Source organism: Notechis scutatus, chromosome 1, assembly GCF_049901735.1.
Source record: "Notechis scutatus isolate UNSWTSFEM ecotype Mainland chromosome 1, rNotScu1.2, whole genome shotgun sequence".
Taxonomy (NCBI): Eukaryota; Metazoa; Chordata; class Lepidosauria; order Squamata; family Elapidae; genus Notechis; species Notechis scutatus.
In genome coordinates, this window is record NC_142009.1 from 166,641,661 (window position 1) to 166,653,925 (window position 12,265).

Consider the following 12,265-nt stretch of genomic DNA (forward strand, 5'->3'; position numbering starts at 1 on the left):
CTGCTGCATGTCTTCAATAAACCTTACTAAATAGTCTATTTAAGAAAGCTAATAAAACAACTAGTCAACTAGTATGTTTTTCTTAAATGTCAGGTTTTCCTCATCTTCCTTTATCTAAACCAAGATTCTCCAAAGTAGTCAATATGGACCCCCAAGGATCAATGGGACTATCCAAGGGTTGTTAACATTGTTATTTGTAGAACTGTTAGTTAAAATAACGTGTTTAAAATTATTTTCATATAATAAATGTTTGGTGGGTCAATGAACAATCTGAAATTTCATAAAGGGGTTGATTAAAAGTTGGGGATTCCTGATCTAAAATCAAGGACATAAAGATGACATAATGGTTAGCATGGAATATTATAGGCAAACTCTGCCCCCAGCTTCGAGTTTGATCCTGACGGGACTCAAGGTTACTTAGACTTCCATCCTTCCAAGGTCAGTAAAATGAGGGCCCAGATTGTTGGAGGCAATATGCTGACATTGTGAATTGCCCAGGGAATGCTGTAAAGCACTATATAGGTCTAAATGCTGTAAAGCAATATATAGGTCTAAATGATATTGCTATTGGAATCTGAATGGGAATATCTTCCCAATTCAATTAAATTGAGTCAAATTGCTTGCCCTTTTGGTTAGTAATACTTACAGCAGATCAGGGCAGAGCACCAATGTATGTTTGTTGTAAATACAGGGCACATACTTTAATATACTCTCTTCTCTCCCATCTACTATTATGTCACTTCAAATTTGATGCAGTAAAGCAAAACATGTCTCCATTTCTGCTCCTGGCAAATCTTGGGCTCACCTTGCTTTTGTGTAAAGTATACAAGGGGACCTCCCTGACTTGGCCTATATTCCTAATTATTTCACTTTTAGATATATTCAAAAATATTTGAAGGGAAACCAAATATTCCTCACCATAAGAGAGTCAAGTGGAAAGGATATTTCATTGTCCACTGTCATGAAAGTAATCACAGTAATGGCTAATGGCATTACAAAACCAACCTACCCAACCTGCATCTATCATTGCTGCTTCAGTCATTCCCATTTGTTACTTATCAGCCATAAAAGTCATTATTGTTGTTATTGTTGTTATTATTATTCCTATTATTTATTTATTTAAATTTATTAACTGCCTAATTCTAATGGATTCTGCTCAGTCTATTTGCGGGCTATTAAACTTTGGTTCATTTTATATTCATTATTAGCAGAATTCTATCTGACAAGTTATACAGTCTACCATTAGTTTTACAGACTTATCCATTTTTATTCTAAAAACTGGTTGAGCCGCTGCTTTTTTAAAAAGAAAAATCAAATTTCATCTGCCTTAAAATTGGATTAACTTTTATTTTCCTGAGGCGTCCTAAGCACAAGCAGTTAAATGAAGAAAAACTAAAAAAGCAAGTTAATAATGTAGTTGATTTCACACCCTAACACTTATTTCTACTTCCCATGACCTTAGGACATTTCTAGACAGACCTATACTTTCATCATGCAGAGTAGATGCAATGCTCATTAATCATCACTAGGGGATTAGCCAAAAGGGCAAGCAATTTGACTGGGCATCCTCTATCAGCAGGTCAAGCATAGCACCTTCATAATGACTGATAGACCACTATTATTTGGGCAGTAGCATCTGCTCTGTGGAGCATACTGGAATATGTGGCAGAGCTCAACAGCTGGAGCAACAGAGCTTATAGTGATAAGAATTGCTTCTAGCCCATTTGTAAAATATTGAATGACTCTAAAGTGAACAGCAGGGACTAACATAATGAACTATTTTGCTTGAGAGGAATATCCGATCGTATCAAGGTTGGGTGACAATATAATTCATTTAAAGGATGAATTAATTGCCAAGCAAACTTCCTGAGCTTATTCTCTCAAGGGTGGGAATGACTTTAAACCTGTTTAAAGTTATAAGGTAGCATGCATAGACATTTTCATTAGTGATTGGCTAGTTGAACCCAGTTTTTTATCCCTTCAATCACCTGTTTCTCAGAGAAGTAAATAAATGGTAAGGATTTAATTCTTGTACTAGAACTGTTACCTTATAGACCAGTGGCGGGATTCAAATTGTTTTACTACCGGTTCTGTGGGCGTGGCAGGGGAAGGATACTGTAAAATCTCCAGTCAGAGGTGGTATTTGCCAGTTCTCCAAACTACTCAAAATTTCTGCCACTGGTTCTCCAGAACTGGTCAGAACCTGCTGAATACCACCTCTGTTATAGACATACTTGAGAAGGTATTTGACCCTATTGTTTGCTTGTTTTTGCTCTTCTCTCAGGTCAGTTTCCTGTTGCTAAAAGTTGGGGGCCTAATTCTCTTATCCTTTCTTGCTGTCTACAGTAATCATTCAAGATTGGGAAGTCAGTATTATTGTTAATTATTTTCTTATTGACTTTATGCGGGGTATAAGCTTATTACGAGCACAGCAGGAGGATTGTAAAAGGCCATCAATTGTTTTTATGAGACCCCTAGCATTTTCCAATCTCAGATCCAGTGACTGATCATTTGGAAAACAGACACAGAGGCCTTGAGGAGATTTATTAATGTATCACCGTTCTTCTGTATCTTCTGCAGCTTGTAATTACCCTGAGGCAGCGAAGAAGCATTGCAGGAAGAGAGGGGTGGGCAGCCTTGTAAGAGGGAGGGATGGAGATTGAGGATTACTTTTATTTTGCAAAATGAGTATTCTCAGGTTTCATTCAAATATGTGGGTGTGTCAAAATAGTCTTAGATAAGATATGATCTGTGGGAATATTCAGGAGTGCTCTTGCCCTTGATAACACAAATTGTTGGTATCTGCTATGTAACCCAGACTATTTAGTATGCTAAAACAAATAGGATTTGGATTTTTCTGGATAGAAAAAACTTCCATTTGAATGAACAATAACAGTTACAAAATGTAAGAGGAAACCTATTAACTTTTATTGTATGAAATAATTGAAATATTAGTTAATAGTTCTAATGTATCTCCCCTTAGCTGGAGCAAATACATGATTTTTCACAGGGATTAAGGTTTCCACCCCCACCTTCACTCTAATTAACAAGGATATTATAAGCATATATTCTACTCTCTGAACTGTGGGCCCTTTCTTACTTAGAACATTAACGGAAATTCTTCTAAGACAGTGTTCCATATTTTAAGCAGATTACCCTAAGTCAGTTCCTGCACCATCCATAGATTGGTACATAGCATTTGAATTGTATACTTCTCAGAATTTGATGGAAACAGTTCTTTGCTCAAAAACATTTCATGGTAAATATTACCAGTCAGGAATATTTTATGGCAAAGCATATTTTAAAAATATTTTTATGTCAATTAAAAATATTGACGATGCAACAGAACACAGCAACAACAAGAACCAGAAATAGATTGACCTCTCTCTTTTACAATCACATGCCTTTGCTCAAAGCGGCAGCGGCTCACCTGGACTCCAAGCAGAATTCCTTTCCGTGGCAACTTAAACCCTGCAGAGAGCATTGCTTTCAGGAAGGCTGAGTGAACATTTTCTCCAAAGCCAGCCACCTGGGCATTGGGGGGGGGGGGGGCAGAAAAAGAGGGCCAAAAGAGATAAAGAAGATAGTTTGATCAAGGACAATAACATTTTTTAAAAGGATCATTTTTCCTCTTTTCTCCTATTTGTAGCTCTTGAACCAGCCAGAAACCGGCAGATCAGCAGAGATGAATCTTATATTTTAATTAAGCATTAATGAAGGAATCAGGAATATGTTACTTTCAAACAGCACACCGTGGAGCAACTTAAATGGATCCATCTATGAATGATGTAGATGCCAAGCACAGCTCTGGTTCATAAGCATGACTACCTTCCACAGAACATTGATACTACTTAATGCTTAAATAACAGTGAGGGTTATAAATGCTTCTCTGGGCCCATAAATGAATGATATTGCCTGCCATAAGAATGCAGAATTGCTTAGGGAGCATAGACTTGATTATTTGAGAAGCTGTTTCAGCTGAAGACAACACACAAAAAGTATAGGTTGGAAGCAAAGGAATGAGATGCATTTTGCATATAGTTTAACATGCCAGATTTAAAGGATTAGTGGCTGAGAATTTATTTATTTATTTATTTTTCTTATTTTTTTTGGAAAAATACTTTATTAGTTTTACCTTTAAAAGCACAACACAACTACAAGTTATGTACAACAAAAAGACAAACAGGCCTTAGCATAGGCCAAGAGGGAAAGAGAGGAAAGCCTAAGAGAGGAAAAAGGGAAGAGTAAGGGAGGGGAAGGGTAGTACAGTTAAAGGTAAAACAGTTAAAATAAAACCATATTTTGTGACTGTCTGTAAGATCCTCTCTTCTTCAAAAATATTGTCGGCAGTGCTTTTCTTTATCTCTGCTTCGGAGGCCCTCGGCCATAGTTTTCCTAGAGGTGATCTATCTTTGGTTTAGCCAATTATACAAAGGATTCCAATTGTTAAACAATAATCTAACTCCCAGAAAATTAAGGATGTAATAGGGACAAGTAATAAAAAAAATAGCAAGGTTGATGCCCAATGTCAGTTTCTGTGCATTTTGATAAATTGTTCAATAAATTAGTCCCACCAATGATATTTAAGTTCCTTCCAAGTTATATAGTCCAGGGGTCACCAACCTTTTGGACCTGAGGGACCACCAAACTCATAATTTTAAATCCCGCGGACCAGAGACCCTGGAAAAATCCCCAAAAAAGTCTGCAGGAAAATTCCCCACCCCATTTTCCTACCATCAATCATTCTTTATTTGGGATCGCAGGATACCATCTCCAGCTCTGTTCTCAGGGAGAGAGAGAAAGAAAGAGAGAGAGAGAGTTTTGGCTTCATGCAAGGAAAGCAGCAGCAGCAGCAGAAGCAGCAGAAGTCTTTCTTTCTCTCCCCCAAACTCCACCAGAAATGAGTCTTTGTAAGACTTATCATGCCAGCCTCTTGGAGCAGGATGCCTTGCAGGATCCCAAAGACTCATTTCTGGTGGAGTTTGGGGGAGAGAAAGAAAGACTTTTGTTGCTTTCCTTATGTGCAGCCAAAAGAAGAAAGAAGTGGAAAGAAGCAGCCTGGTGGCCAGGCCAGGCACGTGGGGCGCGTGAGGCAAGTTTCCCCCCTCCACCCTTTCCCCCCTCCCCTCACTACCTCATGTTGTTTGCAATGCAAGTGTCACAAGCCTTTTTTTTTTTCCTGTGCAGCATGGATTAATTGCTTTGGGGGTGACATTTCTCTGTGGACCACCAAAATTTTCTTGCAGACCACCAGTGGTCCCTGGCCCACTGGTTGGCGACTACTGATATAGTCTATGTGATAGGTTATCCTTCAATTTCTTTGCTATTATTTGATAGAATTTGAATTTTACTGCAGGTATTGTTTTGCAATCAATTGATAAAAGAGAATAACAAATCAATTGCACAATGATGAAACCAGCAGTAGCACCTGCTAGTATATCTTTTTATGAAGGAGTGATTAGAGGCATCATTCACTGCTTAACACCAAGCATTAATGCTTTAGACAGTATATTATATTGTAGAAATATGCAAACATTTCACAAATCATGGCCATGTCCTCAGTTTAGGTAGTTTATCAATAGTATTTCATAAATTTTCTTTCTAAAACAGTGAGACATCCTGCACTATCTACATAGTTTCAGTGCTTAGGAAGAGAAAGAAGTAAGGATGTAGGTTTCCTTTGTAAGAGGACATTGTTAAAGCAGTAGAATGGAGCTAGACAAACAGAAAAAGTACCAAGCTCTAGGCAATATTCTAAAAGGAACAAAACAGAAGCTTTACTAATGGAACTATTCTGGCTTGCAAAATTTTACATCAAATTGCTCTTCTACCTCTCCCTTAAATATTTCAGGTATTCAGGTATTACACTGCTCTATAAATTACACTTTATAAATCATGATCGTTTAGGAGATATAATATGCTATATAATATCAAACCCAGAAAAAATAATTTTGAATATAATGGGCCCCAATAATTAAGTTTTATGCAACTTTCAAAATAGAAATGATCAAGCTTGTATATTAAATATTGAGAAGGGGAAAGGAAACATTATCTCAATAGTTACTGCTATTGGCACTTATAAGTGGTTGGAAGTTCCTATTTAAATCTAAGCTCATTCTGTTTCTACAGCTATTCATATCCATTCATTTAAAATGCATTTGTAGAATAAAGTGACTGTTTTACCAGTGGAGAGTTATTACCTTCTATTCACTGGCAAGAAAGACCTTCATAATTTTCCTATTTTATGGCAATTGTGAATATGGATCTTTCTAACTCATAAAAGTTAATAATCTCTCCTTTATGACTAAAATATTCTTTCTCAGTATCTAACACTTAGAAAAATAATCTTCATCCCTTTTTTTCTTTTGTTTCTGATGAAATCAAGCCCCTTCAAAAAGTTAGAAAGGCAATCAGCTTTTCTCTCTCCATTAACTATCCTCAAAGCAAAATTTGCTGCAGTTGTGACTCGAGTTCAATTTCAGCAGCAGAGTGATAATGATAATAATAAAATTCTTGAAAGATATAGGACATATTCTAGTATTAGCTATACAATATTATAATTTTATGTGGCCTTTATATGTGAAAAATGGATGTTGTAATTCAATCAAGTTCACTATAATTATATTGCAATCCTATAATACACTTTGGGAACTAATCTATTATTGAATAGAACTGTGTTTATCACATATTTGAAGCACTTGGGCATCAATGTGTTTAGAATCATAAAGGTCAATATAATGATCTCTTCATTTCAATTTACAGTATACTCTAATTTATTTATAATATTTCATCAGTCCTTATTGACTTTAAAACTAATTCCCATATAAATTTAATCACCATATTCACTCAAGCCAAAACTAATCATAGCTATGTTGCAAGTATAGAAAAATTCCTGAGGAGGAAATATAAACTGTGCCCATTTCTGAGACCACACACATAATGCAGATATATGTGATATGTCAATATGAGATTCAGGTAATTTTTCTCTTTGAATAATGTTTACTACAATGATAATGGTAGAATTATGCAAATTCTTCTTTCTGATTTAGTATATATTATTGCATATCAGTCAGATGCACCAGTTTATATTGATGCTGTGTAGCTCAGTCATAATAAAGCTGGAAGAAACCTTGGCAGTCTATTTGCATTGTTTTCAATGGTATCCCTATTTGAATACATGTAGACACTCAAATCCCAAAACACAGACAGTTATCATGCTTAATCACCATTACCAAGTTAATAGCAACAGCTGGAAGTCAGCAGAAGTAGCCTGCAGTACTGCGTTCTAACCACTGTGCCTGTTCTGACCCAACTCTGTTATCAGCAAGAAAATCTCAAACAAATGCAGCAACTCAAACCTTCTCAGCTTTAATCTACAAATAACTTCTTTGTAGATAAAAGATAGCTTGCAGCCAATTAGTCCAACCAAAAAGCCTTGACAGAATTCTTCAAATAAGCCAGAGTCTCCACACACAATGCTGAGTCCTTAGAACATTTTTGCTTTCTGCAAAAGCAAAAACCTTTTGAAACGAGGCTTATATTCCCTGGAGGGAGGGGCCATTACATTGCATCTTTACTTCCGAGTCACCTGTGCTGCTCCGCTGTTCTCTTCTACGAATCATCCTGCACTCACGCACACTTGGCATAGGCTCCTCGGGAACCTCCTCATCACTGCTGCCAGCCCCCACAATCCCTGAAGGCAACAGTCCACTCCCGGATGGACCTGGCCCCTCATCAGAGTCATCGCTCTCCTCAGCCATCTGCACCTACTGCCAGCTAACCACAACAGTGCCACTGTGCAGTGCACATTGCACATTGTACAATATAGATGCAGTAACATTCATTTCCTCCCATCCTCAATTTGGAGTACCTTTCACAAAAACCTAAATATGCAGTCCCTGAATTAGTGAGATTTAAAAGAATGGAAATTTGGAACAGCTGAAAAAGTGTAATGAAAATATTCAGCTCAAATGTTAAACTTGTTTGCCATATTCCTAGACAGATGAAATCCACCATCCACCATTGGGTAGCATGATGAAGCATCTACTTTGGGTGATTTTACACCATTTGCAATCCTAAACTATAGACAAGTACTGGTATTGCGCTAAGAGTAGACTGCTCCTGCACCAGGCATATTTGGGGCTATATATTTGACTGAAACCAAATAAAATCTGGAATCCTCCTAAGGTTATATATTTTGGATTCTAACAATAGAAAAGATTCCTGTAGGATACATGAAGTAGTTTTTTTCCACATCCTACATCATGCATCATGATTTAACAAAGAAATCATAAATACGTCTCCCAGATTTTGTTACCCTGATGTTGCTTTCACATTCAAGTTCAACAACAACAACCCTGAGAGGTATGATGGGCTGAGAGAAAGTGGCTGGCCCAAGGTCATCCAGCTGGTATCATGGCTAATGCAGAACTTAACTCACAGGCTTTCTAACCTGGTGCCTTAACCACTAAACCAAACTGACTAAAACCAATTTGTTTGTTGTTAGAACAAAGATGTTCTAAAGTCTGATGTAGCCTCTGGAAACTGATGTAGACTTTACACCAAATTCTATGATATCAAGAAATATTTCATAAAATATTATGTCTGTTATTCTAAAATATTTACTGAAATTTGATACTCTTCTATGTGCTGGGAGTGGAGGGAGGAGAAGAGAGAAACCAAATTTTTGGAAGAACTACTTTAAAGAGATAGGACTCAAACACTAACGAAGGGGGACATCCAGTGGTCAAACAAGTTAAATTCTGCCAGATAAGTTTGATATTTTTATATGTGAAAGGCTGTTTTCAGATAATAAAAAAGTTCTAAATTGGTTTTTTTTCTCACTTCAAAGATTGATTCAGTAAAAAAACAAAAACAAAGCAAATTCATAATAAAAATATCACTCATGTAGTGTCATGTAAAGGTGGCCTGTTCTCCAAGAATCTTTTTCTGGATATTCTGATCCAAGTTCAATAGAAATTATTGACCTCTGTGAGAAAATATTATAAAAGTTGATACCTCCCCAGTGGATGCCATTTCACATCGTAGAATAGGGTCAACATCTCTCAAACGGGGCCAGGAGAACATTGGAGCCTAGAAAATGAGAAAGAAATGTGAATTCATTTGCAACATTAATTCTCCAAATACAGTAAACTGAAGCTGCAAGATATAAGGGGCAACTTTTTTGGTAACCAGAACCTGGTTTGACATTTTGGAAGAGTAGGAAAAATGTTTCTATTTCCGTTTCCTCAAGATCACAAGAAGTGATAGTACCACTGTATACTGCATGAGTGATGCCACACTTGGAATACTGCATTGCTACTATACAAAAGAGTGCAGAGAAGAGCAACAATGATGATAAGGGGTCTGAAGGCTAAACCATATGATAAGCATCTAAGGTATGACTAGAGTAACAAGGAAAAGGATTAGGGATGACATGACAGCTATCTTCCAGTACTTGAGGGGCAGCCACAAAGACAAGGTTTGACTTATTTTCCAAAGCACCTGAAGGCAGGACAAGAAGCAACGGGTGGCGGCTTGTTAAAGAGAGATCCAACCGGGAACTAAGGAGAAATTTCCTGATAGTGAAAAGAATTAATCAATAGAAGAGCTCTCCTCCTGGAATTGTGGGTGCTCCATTGTTGGAGGTTGTCGAGAAAAGATTGATCATCTATTTCTTCAGGATGGTATAAGGTCTCCTGCCTTGGGCAGGGGAATCTCTCTATTTTATGTATTCTAGTACAATTTAGAATGTGTATTATTCAAAGTTAGAATAGAATAGAATAGAATAGAATAGAATAGAATAGAATAGAATAGAATAGAATAGAATAGAATAGAACAGAATAGAATAGAATACTTTATTGGCCAAGTGTGATTGGACACACAAGGAATTTGTTTTGGTGTAAATACTCTCAGTATAAGAAAAGAAAAGTTTTAGGGTTTTTTAAAATCCCAGACAGAGGGCAGAATGTGCTGGACAAATCCAATTGTGTCTCAAATTGTCCCTCAAAGATTGAACTTATTCTCAAAGAGAATCAGAAATTTGGAATGGGATAGCAGGTGATGCCACTACTAGCAAATGATAGAGGGAAAGGGGGTAGAAGGGAAATGGTCCTGACATTAAATCCTGACACTGTACCATTATATTTCCTTAATAATGGATAACACCAACTATCCATCCCCCTGTGCCTGTGTCTATGTGAGACATACATTACATACAGTAGATACATAGGGTGTATATATTAAATCCAGCATTGTCTCAGATGCATAACAGATACTAGCATCATTCCATGGTGGATAATCAAAGAAATGAGGCAGCAATATGGCAACAATATGACTGTGACTATAGCATTCAAAATATTGGTACAGAGTAAACCACATATTTTACCCAAATCTTGACTCATCTGTTGTCCACTGAGACATTTATCAACTATATCAATTTCTGAAGGTTTCCTTGCAGGCCCTTTCCCACCATTTGCTTTGAATGACACAATTAAGGAGGAGGGAAAGAGGAGATGTAACTGTCAAGCTAATCCATCCCAGAAAAGCAGTTACATCTCCCATTTTGTGACTATGAAAAAAGATGGAAGGATATCATGGACTTTTCCATTTTGGATAAGTCTGCCTTCTGGCAAGATATTCTGGGGGAAGATTCTTTCCTCTGATGATAAAGCAACTCCAAACTGGAAAGAAGATATGATTGGGGTGCTCATCAAAGCATTGCAGGAGAAGATAAAATAAATTCATAATAATGTATTTATGATTCAACAAGTTTTCCCATAGGGACACTTCAGAAATTTTAATTTTTTTCTGGCGTTTTAATAATTATTATTGCTGTGGGCATTTACAAGCATTGTTGGATTCCTAAAAAAGATTTTGTTTAGAACAGAAGGATTTCCATGCAAATCACTGTGATATTACAATACCTATTTCACAATGGGGAGCAATCAGGGATAAATTTATCCTTTTCTGGAGGTTGGCATTCAGCTTAAAATATTAAGGGTAGTAATTTACTGAAAAGGGCCCATCAACTATTATTGAAGGTTTCCAATCCTCAATGAAACACTAAACAAGAGACCAACTTGAACAGTTTGTGACTTCCAAAGTAAACCCCTATTTTGACCCACAAAGAAAATTATATAGAGTAACCTACCAAATATTTCATGACATTTTGTTTTCAGTCATTAGCTCTCAACTAAAATGCAAAGTGCCTTGAACACACTGTGTATTATACAGAGGGACATTGATTGTGCACACCTGCTTCATTTAGATAGAAGCAATTTTACTAAGAGTGAAGAGTGTTTACAGGGACACTGAGTTATCCATTTTTCAAATGTCATATACTATTCATTAAACTTACCCTTTGTTTCAATGTACATACTCTGTTAATATGCATTTGATTTGGAAGTCTGATTGTGTTTTTTAATGTGGTACTCAGCACAGTGTATATCGATGGGGAGGATTATTATTTTACCTATTTCTTCTCCCCAATTAAATGAATGGATAAAAAAGATTTTAACCTTGTGAAGTTACATTTATAAGCCACATACTTGTAATTACTAATTATTCTACATCACTCCACACATACCTTAATGCCCACATAATTTGATGGAATCATAGGATTTGTCAGTGCAGGAAGGGAGGATTCATGAATTTGTTCCCGAGTCATCACTTTCGTGGCCACATCAATGAAATCCAGGCCAAGGGACTTGGATATAAATGGAATAGATCGTGATGATCTCAAGTTACACTCTATCACCTACAAGAGAGATGGGAAACATCTTTAATGATTGCTTATATATTGATTGCGAAGAAAGATAAATACCATGTTTATACCCATAACTATTTATAACCTTACAAATTCTGGACATTATTAGAATATTTATCAATCTTCCTCTAGCCTCCTGCCTACACACATTAATGAAAAGACAGAATTTATCTACATTCACTATGGATACATACAGTAACATCATGGACAAAAGTGTTTTAAATGCCCAGCATTTTCTGAGATTACATTCATTCAAGATGCTCACTAATAGTCTCCAAATTGTTAATCAATACTGAAAAACATTTCCAGCATGGTTTTTATTATTTCCCAAATCTATACAAATTACATCTTCTAGCAAATATAACAAGATTAGAAGATAAATACTGTAGATGAAGTATATAACAATAAAGATACAAAACAGTGACAAAAGGGTTATCAAAGGACAGGAATAGAATTGAGTCATAAGCTTTGGCTTCATTGTGATCACTTTGAAGTTTC

At 36.4% G+C, this 12,265-nt stretch overlaps 1 protein-coding gene across 1 annotated transcript in view; it reads right to left on the reverse strand.

Moving 5' to 3' along the window:
* CPS1 (carbamoyl-phosphate synthase 1) overlaps positions 1-12,265 on the reverse strand; it is a 177,406-nt gene that overhangs the window by 13,362 nt on the left and 151,779 nt on the right. The window contains exons 32-34 of the mRNA XM_087953795.1: positions 11,588-11,758; positions 9,019-9,093; positions 3,431-3,529 (exon numbers count right to left, since the gene is read on the reverse strand). Of these exons, the coding sequence (XP_087809921.1) occupies positions 3,431-3,529; positions 9,019-9,093; positions 11,588-11,758 (345 nt within the window). The remainder of the gene's footprint in view (positions 1-3,430; positions 3,530-9,018; positions 9,094-11,587; positions 11,759-12,265) is intronic.